At 45.9% G+C, this 11530-nt stretch overlaps 1 protein-coding gene across 2 annotated transcripts; it reads left to right on the top strand.

Moving 5' to 3' along the window:
* The first annotated feature begins 1571 nt into the window (after nucleotides 1-1571).
* Nucleotides 1572-11502, top strand: LOC146639192 (histone-binding protein RBBP7). Of its 2 annotated transcripts, none has more exons than XM_085351201.1 (12): nucleotides 1572-1706; nucleotides 3633-3777; nucleotides 3862-4007; nucleotides 4277-4450; nucleotides 4536-4651; nucleotides 5249-5409; nucleotides 5492-5618; nucleotides 5714-5791; nucleotides 5881-5957; nucleotides 6063-6120; nucleotides 6375-6485; nucleotides 10928-11502. In XM_085351201.1, the coding sequence occupies exons 1-12, from the start codon at nucleotides 1691-1693 to the stop codon at nucleotides 10997-10999; spliced, it is 1281 nt and encodes a 426-aa protein (XP_085207327.1). In that variant the 5' UTR covers nucleotides 1572-1690; the 3' UTR covers nucleotides 11000-11502. The 2 variants fall into 2 exon arrangements, with proteins under 2 accessions (XP_085207327.1, XP_085207326.1); XM_085351200.1 differs by having other exon boundaries at nucleotides 4274-4450.
* Nucleotides 11503-11530: the final 28 nt, after the last annotated feature.

The raw sequence follows: 11530 nt of genomic DNA, 5'->3' as shown, positions 1-11530 counted from the left end.
GATGATGATGACCTCCTGGGTTAACTCACAGAGACTGAGGTAACTCTGCAGATGACCTGGTGGATGCTCAGAGGTCAGCGTCATGTTGCTGTTAGCGAGTGAACCTGAAGGAAACGGACGCCTCTGTTTCCGTTGGCTTGTCTGTATTCCCGAAGGTGACCTGGACCGCGTCCACCCTCAGAGGAGACGGGCGGTGTCATCTTTTATTTTGAAGTTGCCAAATCCTCCTTCGACCGAATCAAAGACGACGCCTGACCGCTCGGTCTTTTAACTCCCGTTGCCTTTGCTTTGCTCCCACTCCTGTTGTCATCAGATATAGACTGTTTATTTTCCCACGGCGGGTCGAGACATCCTCTCTGCGCGAACTCGTCTCTTCCTCTGTCGGTGTTTCTTTCCGATCTTTGTTAATGCTCGTATTTGGAACATGTTTTGCATTTTAAAGGTTTGTAATTTACTGTAAACTGTTTTTGCTGTTTATGGACAAAACTTTTACAAAATAAACTCATTGGAATGCAGAGCCCGTCTGTTTCCTGTTCACACTCACCAAAATAAAAGCACCTTTCTGACCTCCTTGGCTGTCTGTGTTACTGAGGTCTCACACTTCTGCCTTTGATTTCAGTCTTTTCTTTTTTCCCTTTGGTTCCAGTGTACGTTTACTTGCTTCAGTTTAGTTTTTTGGTTTCAGCCAATCTGTATGAGACATCCAATCAAAATTATAATCCTAAAATTACACAAATTAAAAGAAAATAAAAATATTTAAGCTCTGTTTAAACCGGCTTTTTTAAATTCATTTTTGTGTGTATGGAATGATCTTTTAATAGCAGGATCTGTAAGTCTGCTGTAGTTTGTTCACAGGTGTGTTAAATGTGCATCAGTCACACCTCAGAGCTGCTTCTCTGTGAAGTTTAACTCTTTATATTGTCACATTCATCAGAGCTGCAGAGAGCTCAGCTGCTTCTTCCTCTGGATTATAAAACCTTTTCCCGATGAACATCACAGCATCTTACTGCTGCTTTTTCATCCTTCATCTGTTGGATTAAAGAACATGAAAAGCAGCCACAGGTGTGATCTCAGCCTGTATTCAGGTTTACTTAAACGAGACCTTTATTATCTGAATATCTAATAACGGTTCACCTTTTGGAGCAAAATTTGGTTGATTTTAGGCGAGATGCTGAGTACTTATACTGTGAGACATTATAAGACCTCCAGTCAGAGGCAAACTGCTCACTGTCTGTTTTGTAGGCCACATTAAGAAAATAAAAAAGTACATTTTTCCTTGTACATTTTCTGTTCCTTCCTCTTAAAAAATACTGGGGGTTTTTTCTAATGAATTTGCCAGTTTCTTGTAAATCTTGTAAAGTGTAAATTTGATATTCGACCCCGCCCCCACGTGACACCGCCCACTGTACTGTTGCCTTTGGTCCTGTGCCCATCACCGTGGTCCTGGTACTCCGCTGTTTCTGTTCTCTTTGTTTTCGATGCGCATGCCCTGTCTGCGCAGTCTGCGCACAGCGCTGATCCCCTGTAGTATGCGCGCGCTCACGCATGCGCAGCGCTCCTCCGTAATCCGGCGCTGAGAGGGAAGGACTCTGGGTTTAGCAGCGGCTCCCCCGAGCAGCAGTTTTAACAGAACTCCCGCCTTCCTGGATTCTCTGCCGTCCGGCTCCGAGTCGCGGGCAGAGTTTGGACAATGGCCGATAAAGAGGGTACGTTTAACGGCCGCTGCTCGGCGCCGAAAAACTGCTTTGGCCTGTTTTCCGAGCGCGCCGCTTTGTGCGCGCAAACTCTGTTAGGGTCTCATGTTAGCATCACATGCTAATATCAGAGCTGTCAGCGCGAGCTTTCCCGGGTTTAAAGCCTCCGTTTTTAAACACGAGCGCGTTTGAACGCCCAGTCTTTGAGTTCGGTATGACGTCAGATCTCCAAACTGACCCGGTTTGACGTTAATGAGCTGTTGCCTCACCACGAACAGCAGCTCCTCTGTTAGTCAGCACGCACACAGCTGGAGTCTGTTTCCTGCACGTGAGGCTGGTCAGGACTCCTTGAGCAAGGCACTTTGACTGAACCCCAAACTGCTCCAGTCCAGGTCCACTCTGCTTCCCCGGTAACGTTTCATACATGAAAGTGCTGTGAAGGCGGCATCACGTGATTATTAATCAGATAATCAATCAATCAGATTTTATTGTCAGCACCTTTCAGTCCGGTCAGAGCCGACAATAAATCAGAGTAAAATCATTATGCAGTAATAAGCGATTTATAATAACTTAAAAAGAGCACAAAAGCAACACTTTCAACGTTTAAATAGTTTGAGCAGATTAAGACTACATTTAGAAACTAATTCAGTATAAACTAATGTGTTAAGAAACGAGGCAGATGCATAATAAAAATAGAGTAAAATATACAGTAATTTGACTACTGTAATGAGTAAATAATAATAAAATAACTGAGGTAAAAAATGGAAACTGCTTATTAAATCAGAATTTAAAATACAGTAAAAGTAAACAGTAATCCACAGGCTGACTGAAGCCTGGAGATGTTTAAGCTCAAAGATTTCAGGTATCAAAGTCTCCAAAGGTGTTAGCCGTGCAGGTCGGAGCTTCATACCTCTCCTCTTGGTCCCAGTGACGAGTCGGGCAGCAGAGTTTCGGTCAGCTGGTGTAAAGCCTCCTTACTTTGAGCCGACAGCGGTCAGTGAAAGCATCAGTTCCTCAGAGCGTGTCCCAGTCCTGCCGGCTCTTCTCCCAGATCACGAAACACCTCACCACATCTCTAAAGCTGGGACGCCGTTCAGAGGAAGCTCATTTCTGTTGTTTGCATTCTCGATGGTGTTGTTTCAGTTGCTGCCTGCAGCTCGTGGTCACAGGTGATCAGGTGATGGTAGAAACCTTCACAGGTCTCTCCTCCTCACAGCAGGCTGATCCATCACTGGGCAGTAACACTCGGGAGCGATGCACCGTTATATTGTCACCAAAGTGCTGCTCATAGGGGGTCATATGATTGTTGGCTTTTTCTCTGTATCTATTATTGTACGATCTACTGTACAATATAAAGCGCCTTGAGGCGACTGCTGTTGTGATTTGGCGCTATATAAATAAAGTTGAATTGAATTCCCCTTTTCTGCGGGAAATTCCGCAGAAAAAGGGGAAAACTCCAAAACATCAGCAGGATGGCATCATGACATAGACACAGACTTTATTTCATCCCACACTGGGGAAATTCACTTTTCACATCAGCAGAAGGGACACGAAGAAAAGGTGAATTAAAGAAGTGTTTGAAACATTAATAAGAACAATACTATACAGTGTACAGATGATTACTGAATACAGTAAAATACATATAAGAAAAATCTTAAGCACAGTGGGAGTGACGATAATTCTAATGTGAGATTTAACAGCTGATTTGTGTAAACGTACTGTGTTTCGTGTGTTGGACGATCTGATTGGACCAAAACATCTTCATCTTTTCTATACATACCGTTATTTCTTTTTAAAGAGTTTCTCTTATTAATGTCTTTTTAAGGCAGTTGTAAAAATGTGGTCAAAGACTTGCAGAACAGGAGCAGATGTCTGCAGCTCACATACAGTCAGGATGAGACGCGTGTACCTGTGTCTCACCTTGTGGTCTCTCTGAAGTGTACGACGATGCGGTGGAGGAGCGGGTCATCAACGAGGAGTACAAGATCTGGAAGAAGAACACGCCCTTCCTGTACGACCTGGTGATGACGCATGCGCTGGAGTGGCCCAGCCTGACGGTGCAGTGGCTCCCGGATGTCAACAGGTAAAAGAAGGCTGCTCAGGTGTGTGCGAAGCTGCTGCTTTATTGGCTAGTTATGGTGACGGTTCAACTCGGCGCTCTCCACAGGCCGGAGGGAAAGGACTACGCGGTCCACAGGCTAGTTTTAGGGACGCACACGTCAGACGAGCAGAACCACCTCGTTATCGCGAGTGTCCAGGTTCCAAACGACGACGCCCAGTTTGACGCGTCGCACTACGACAGCGAGAAAGGAGGTAAGGAAGGGCATGTTTATGTGCTGGTTACAGTTACTTCCTGTCTGAAAGGGAGGGGTTTAGCAGATCTGTGCACTCACACTGTGTTGTTGTGTCTCCCAGCAGGTACGTTGATGCTTTGTTCAGGTGTGCTGAAGGTGCGCCACTCCCACAGGTAGCATTAGTGTTTTAGCGTGCCGCTGAGCAGCTTTCGGGTACAGTAGGTCAGGACACGGCGGTCATGCCGCCGTCGCCTGTTCCTCTCCATCTGAGCGTTGTTGATCTTTCAGAGTTCGGCGGCTTCGGTTCCGTCAGCGGGAAGATCGAGATCGAGATAAAGATCAACCACGAAGGCGAAGTGAACCGAGCGCGCTACATGCCCCAGAACCCCTGCATCATTGCCACCAAGACTCCCACCTCCGACGTGCTGGTCTTCGACTACACTAAACACCCGTCCAAGCCAGGTGAGGTCGCCGCCCGGCTGCTCGCTACATGCTAAAATCAAACGCCCTCACGCATCATGACGAGGCATGTGTGTGTGCGTTTCAGATCCCAGCGGGGAGTGTAATCCTGACCTAAGACTGAAAGGTCACCAGAAAGAAGGATATGGCCTTTCCTGGAATCCAAACCTCAGCGGCAACCTGCTCAGCGCCTCCGACGACCACGTACGTGACATCATCGTTTAGCTTCAGTACACGAACTGAAGAAGGGTCCCTGTGAGGGTCAAGTTTAAGGGTTTAGAAGTCACACAGGCCGACAGCAGGACATTACCAGGATGCTCAATGTCAGATTTCAAACTAAAATACCTAAAATTCTTTTATAAAAGGCCAGCTTTTCAAAATAAAAGCTTCCAGTTTCTTATTGGATGCTGTCAAGACTTTTGGGACTTTCAGAATAAAGGCCCTTTTAATTTTAAAAAATTGATAAGATCAAAAATATTTCTGTCTTTCATCAATTTTCCAAGGAAAAAAATTCCAGAGCGAAAGTAGCAGGTGCTTCTTCCGGTGAGCCAAACATTTCGTCCCGGTCACGCGGTGACGTACAGAAGTCGTCTCGTTATTGCTGCTCAGTCCCGTTAACGAGTGGATTTTCCCCCTGATGGTCACAGTTGACACTAAACTCTACATGTAGTCATTCAGAGGAATAAGAACGATCGTCTTTGCTTTTATCATCTGAAGACGAACGCAGTTACGGAACAATTAAATATTTCATGTTTGTTTGCTCATAAAACTTCCACATGCCCCGCCTCCTCTTCCTCTCAGACCATCTGCCTGTGGGACATCGGGGGCGGTCCAAAAGAAGGGAAGATCTTGGACGCAAAGACCATCTTCACGGGCCACACGGCGGTCGTGGAGGACGTCTCCTGGCATCTCCTCCACGAGTCACTTTTTGGCTCCGTCGCCGACGACCAGAAGCTGATGATGTAAGTGATCGTTAAAGGTGGTGGTTGTTTCTAACTGTGCGATCAAACCTGCTGGCTCTGACCCGCCTCCAACCATCCTCAGATGGGACACGCGTTCTAACAACACGTCCAAAGCGAGCCACTCGGTGGACGCTCACACTGCCGAGGTCAACTGTCTGAGCTTCAATCCCTACAGCGAGTTCATCCTGGCCACCGGCTCTGCCGATAAGGTAGAGGACACACCCACCTGCTCCTGTCATCGTAAGAATAAAGTTTTTTCTATTACTCGTATATGTTGAGGTGTGTGTGCTTTTCTTCCTGTCAGACTGTTGCATTGTGGGATCTGAGAAACCTCAAACTGAAGCTTCACTCCTTTGAGTCACACAAAGATGAAATTTTCCAGGTGAGACCTGAAAGTGTTTGTGAGGCTTCGTCGGTGACTCACACGTGATCGGAAAAATGATGGCGAGGCCTTCCTGTCCTTTTTATTAGGTACAATGGTCTCCTCACAACGAGACGATCCTGGCATCCAGCGGCACCGACCGGCGTCTCAATGTCTGGGATCTCAGGTAATGCCTCGCTGTCAGGCGGAGCTTCAGATCAGGGCGGGGCTTGAGACAATGACACTAATGTATTTTTATTAAAAATACTGATATCGATTTGTGTCGTTTTAGCAAAATTGGGGAGGAGCAGTCTGCAGAGGACGCTGAAGACGGCCCGCCAGAGCTCCTGGTAGGTGATGATGTCAGCGTCACGTCTTTAGGTGACACTCGCATGTCTTTATTCTGATCACATGATCATGGCTGACCTAAAAAACAAACATGTTTTAGTTCATTTTGACCTTTCGATGAGACAAGTGCGCTTACTCAGATACTGTGACGTAAGCAGAGAGTGTTCGAGTGCTTCAGGTGTGATCAGCAGGTGCATCATTTTCCTGTCAGAACAAAGCCCCGCCTCTCTAACCTGTCATTGCTGATCTCCATCAGTTCATCCACGGCGGCCACACGGCAAAGATCTCAGACTTCTCCTGGAACCCCAACGAGCCCTGGATCATCTGCTCGGTGTCTGAGGACAACATCATGCAAGTGTGGCAGATGGTGAGCGCGCACGCACACAGACACACACAGACACACATTGTGTGACGGTAACAGATCAGATGAAGTGGTGGGTGATGCGACAGCAGCAGCTCGGAGTTCTGACATGGAAATGTCATTTCGACTTGTGAAAGCCGACTTCAGGAAAACAGAATATCGTTTCACTCGCGCCAAAGACCAAAACATCTGGAAGCTCGTTCGGAGATGTTTCAGAAACGGTGTCACGAGCACGCCAACGGTCGTTTTGATTTCAAGAACATCAGAACGTCGGCTGTCTGATCCTCCAAACAAAGATTGATTTATTTAAACCTACTCGGGGTGCGGTGATGGTTTGCGAGGTTTTGGAGGGAGGCTGAGTGTGATGCAGGACCCGTGCTGAAAACTAACAGAGACACTGGGAATGTTGTCTTACTGGAGCCATCCCGGTTGTAGCGTTCAAGGTAGGGCTGGGCGATATGGCCCAAAATCAATATCACGATAAATTGAGCAGTTAACCTCGATAACGATAAATGGACGATAACCACCCCAAGTGCCAAAAAAAACAAACGTTTTTTTTGGGGGGGGTTTTCATTTGATGGGGCTGTGGCAGGCAGCATAGTTCCTCCAGTTATTTTGATAATATTATTCCCCCTAGACCTATTCATTGCAATTATATTATTACCACTTTAAAGGACTGTAAAATGTCACTGAAAATAAATGAAGACAATAGTAGTAAGTACTTTTAGTGGTTAAGATTTATTAACTGAACAAAATAAAAAGTGTAGGATACAATATGTAACCATGCTCTCTAAAAAATGTGTATCCCTTGTAAACAAAATAGTTTAATAATAAATATGTTTCACATTGGCTATTCACAAAGTAAACAATGATTGTGCAAATGTAATGCCATCATGGACAAAGGCCTATCTCTGCTAAGGCCTTGAGGTACTATAACTTGTAAACAAATAATGTCACAAACACAAATGTCAATTGAACACAGAAAAAACTATAATAAATACTAAGCACTGCCATGTGACTAGTGAAAACTATAAACTGTTAAACAAAAACATTAAATAGTGCTGTTTGCAAAAAACTTCAATAGAACACTGATAGTTAAAATTAAGCAGGGCTTGAACATTTTTTTTGTTAACAAGCGTCTCCTCTTCCTCCTCCACCAGCTCTACCTCCGTCGCTGCTGCTTCAACATTTAAATCGTCCTCCATTTGTTCACCCGTGTCTCGTCTTGTTACAGGTAGTAGAGTCATGTGACTCCACCCCGTCAAGTCTGTAACGTAGCACAGCGTCTTAAAGGGACATGAACATCGCCAACCTGCACATGCCTTTTCTTTTTTTTTTAAATACCGAATTTACCGACATGGGCAAAATGACGTCGATGAGAGTCATAAATTTCGGTAACGATAAATTTTTGATATATCGCCCAGCCCTAGTTCAAGGCCTCGATCGGCTCATCAGCTCCGTGGTCACAGCGCTGTAGCTACTGTGCATTCTGGGCTGAGCTGTGCAGCGTCACAAAGCTTTGCCTCGGTCGCAGCTTGTGGGTCCTCCAACAGGACAAAGACACAGGAATGGCTAACAACACAGCAGTGGACCGCTCTGAGGCGGCCGTACGAGCCCTGATCCAAATTCAGATTGTATTTGTCGCATACAGTACGACAGACCAGATACATGAATAAAACTAAAATTACAAATCAAGTATAAAATGAAAGTTAAAAATCCAAAATAAAAAGGTGCAAATCAGCAGACGGTGATATGAGATATGCAGAGTCTCCAGTCCTACACCTGGTTCATTGCCCGAGTAGCCTGGAGGAAGCTCCTCCTCTTTCTCTCTGTGTTGGCCTTATTGGAGCGGAAGCGCTTCTCTGACCTCAACAGTGAGAGTCCATTGGTGGGGTGGGAGGGGTCTTTCAGCATCTTCCCGGCTTTGGTGCTGCACCACTTGGTGTAAATAGACCCTGTGCACAAGAAAATACTAACTTCCTGTTTTAAGACCGGATGTAAAGTTGTGCATTTCCAGTAACTTTATTTTGCGGTCAATTGCTACTGCGAAGATGGACTCCCAAACCATGTCCAAAACACAAAAACACAAAGATCGCGTTAAGTTACAAAGAGCAGAAGATGGGAACGCTCACCATTACTGTGTCATAAAAAATCAAATGATCAGTTTTGACGTTTGAAGAGTTTAGATCGGTTGGTTGTTTACGTCACTCAACACAAGCAGAACTGCATCACTGCAGCAGAAGCACATCTCTGCATAGTGACAGTTCTTATGATTTAAACAGGCAAATGTTCAATCTACAGGCGAACAACAGTGAAAGCCAGATGTTTCCCCCGTTGTGTCGATATCAGTCCACACCTACACAGCATGTCAACAAACCGTGAAAAAAAACCACAGAAAAAAATAAATGAATGGTTGCTGATCAGGGTTTCTATGGATTAGTATTTACAAAGGGTATATTGTGACGTACCTTCAAAATTACAGCGGTCCCTCACTATAACGCAGCTGTGCTGTTTCACTCATTTCTTTTTTCATTGCCTTTTTTTGTATACAGCGCATTGTCGATCTCCTCCGTGCCATCTCTCCTATACAGTACAGTGTGACTCTAAAGACACTAACCATCGCACAAAAAGTTGGACTTAGGGATGGGTATCGTTTAGGTTTTATCCGATACCGGTGCCAAATCGGTACTTTTGAAACGGTGCCGGTGCTTAAAGAATGGAGAACACAAAATTGGTCCAAAAACCTCTCATGTTCAGCTGTTTTTCTGTAAAAAGATAACAATGTTAGCCTTTTCTGCAGCTATGGGGCATATATGGTATCACTCTTGGCTGGAAGCAGTGCTTAAACAATGGAAAAAACACAAACTTTGTCCAAAAACCTCTCATGTTTAACTGTTTCCCACTTTTTCTTTGATCATTTTAGCCTTTTTGGCCAGGGTGAAGGGAGTATCTGCCATCAAACAAGAGGACAGCCGCATGTAACTACGTCTGTGTTTGCTAGTTCACCTTACATGCATTAATGTAATAACGTGGTTAGCCTACTCAACGTAAATTACACGCGAACAACATTAAGCTACTCACGCAGAGAAGAACGGCTGCTGCATCATCATCATCATTTCTGCTACACTGGCAGGGCTAGGGGCCAGGACTCTCCTCTTCGTGTTTTTGGGGGATGTTGCAAACTCCGGGTCCGATAACAGGCAACCCACCCGCAGTAGACGTGCTCGGTGTGAGGTCTCGCAGCAAGCTATCAAATACGGCGCATTTCTGGGCTTTTAAAAAAAAACGCTATGCGTCGCCAGGTGTTTCATCAGATTCTTGGTGTTACCTCCTTTGACAGTATCACAGTATCAGCTTAAAGCACTTGTTGCTGCTGAGTTTGCATCTTTTGCTGTGAAGTACAGCCAGACTTTGACCGCTTCGCCTTGGGCATTTTTAATCTGTAGCTCTGCTCTAAAAGAACGTACGTACCTGGCCCCGCCTACTATCATCAGAAACGTAAAATGATTGGCTAGAAGTGTATCACAGCTCAGGAAAAAAAAGCACCGAAATAAAGCACCGAAATGTGCGCTGCTTTTCAGTCTGGTTACTACCGTTTATGTCAGAACCGGTGACATCATGGGACCGGATACCGGTACCCATCCCTAGTTGGACTTCTGATTCATAAATGTTGAATTCTCTGGCAGCGGCTCTACTCCGTGTTCTGGACCTGAAAACAGGGTTTGATCTGTGGTTTCATTCTATAATACTGGACTTATTTTTCTACAAAGGTTTGAACTTTGAGAGTTTAAAGAAGAGAGAAAAGTGAAAATGTTCATGCCTTCCTGAGAAACGTGTACAAAGTGTACAGTGAGGGGTTTTTACAGCCTTAAAACATCTGTAATAATTGTAAAAAATAAAGTTGGCTACTTTGTTGAACAAGGAGTGAATAGTAGCAAATGCTAAGGCGCACAGAGTCTATAGACTGCAGGCGAGGGAGCTCTGAGCCAATGATGCGTTCGGCAGAGCGCACCACTCTTCGGCGAGCTCGTCTGTCCTGCTTGGTGCTGTTCACGTATGAGGTGCAGATATTACCCGTCAGGATGCTCTGGTTGGTGCATGAGCAGCACAAATCCCACCTTTACCTGTGGAGCTGAAATATCCAGTCTGGAGAAACAACCCTTCAAACCCGAGAGCGTTTGCACAGCTGTGGACAGTTGGAGAAACCGCTGGATTGCAGCGAGAGCCTCAAAATGTTAATATGCATGTAAATATGAATTATGAAGGTAGAAGAAGGTCCATCATTGTGTCAGGCCAGTTTCAACAATGTCAGAGTGCAATGTTTTTAACATCGGGGGGAAAGAGGACTGTTCGTCTGATGTTCATCAGATTCCTGCCGATCTCTCACGCCGCCCGTGTTGAGGTAGGAACTGCAGCGCTGCTTCTAACGGTTCCTTCCTTTCTTGCAGGCAGAGAACATCTACAATGACGAGGAGCCCGACAACACACCTGCGTCAGAGCTGGAGGCTCAGGGATCATAACCCCGCACAGGCTCCACCCCTGACCCCCACCCGTCCTCTCCCTCCCTCTGATTCATCTCAGTGCGAAAAGAGCAGCGCGGCGCGTTGGAGGCGTCTCGCACTCCGGCGCCGTCTCGCTTCGCTTCACCACTGCCCGGTACCCAAAAGCACCGACGCACCTGGAAAAGAACTGAAGTCCCTCTCGGGTGGGCGGAGCTCGATGGATTGGCTCTGTGTGCACGCTGTCGCTGTGAATTCATTTTAAAAGGGCTGATGGAAGGAAACGCAGCGTTACAGCATAGCTTGCTCCGTTCCTCCACCTGCAGCTCCTGTTAGATGTTCCCGAGTTGACGACGCGTCCTCCAAACAAACATTCCCGCTGCGTTCGCCTCCCGCTCCTTCGGTACTTCCTCACCCCTGCATTTGGCTAAATTCCTACACCCGAGGGAAACAGACCTTTGTTCTGTTACATGATGTGAAACTTTAGTTTTTGGTTCCTGCACCTCTGATCGCAATAAAGCTTTTGTAACTTTTCCAAAAATGCGTCTCAGC

The sequence above is a fragment of the Diplotaxodon limnothrissa genome, linkage group LG1 (assembly GCF_057381915.1).
Source record: "Diplotaxodon limnothrissa isolate DT_005_m linkage group LG1, D_limnothrissa_male_GT1.1, whole genome shotgun sequence".
In the NCBI taxonomy this organism is placed as follows: domain Eukaryota; kingdom Metazoa; phylum Chordata; class Actinopteri; order Cichliformes; family Cichlidae; genus Diplotaxodon; species Diplotaxodon limnothrissa.
This window is presented reverse-complemented; position numbering and strand designations above follow the sequence as displayed.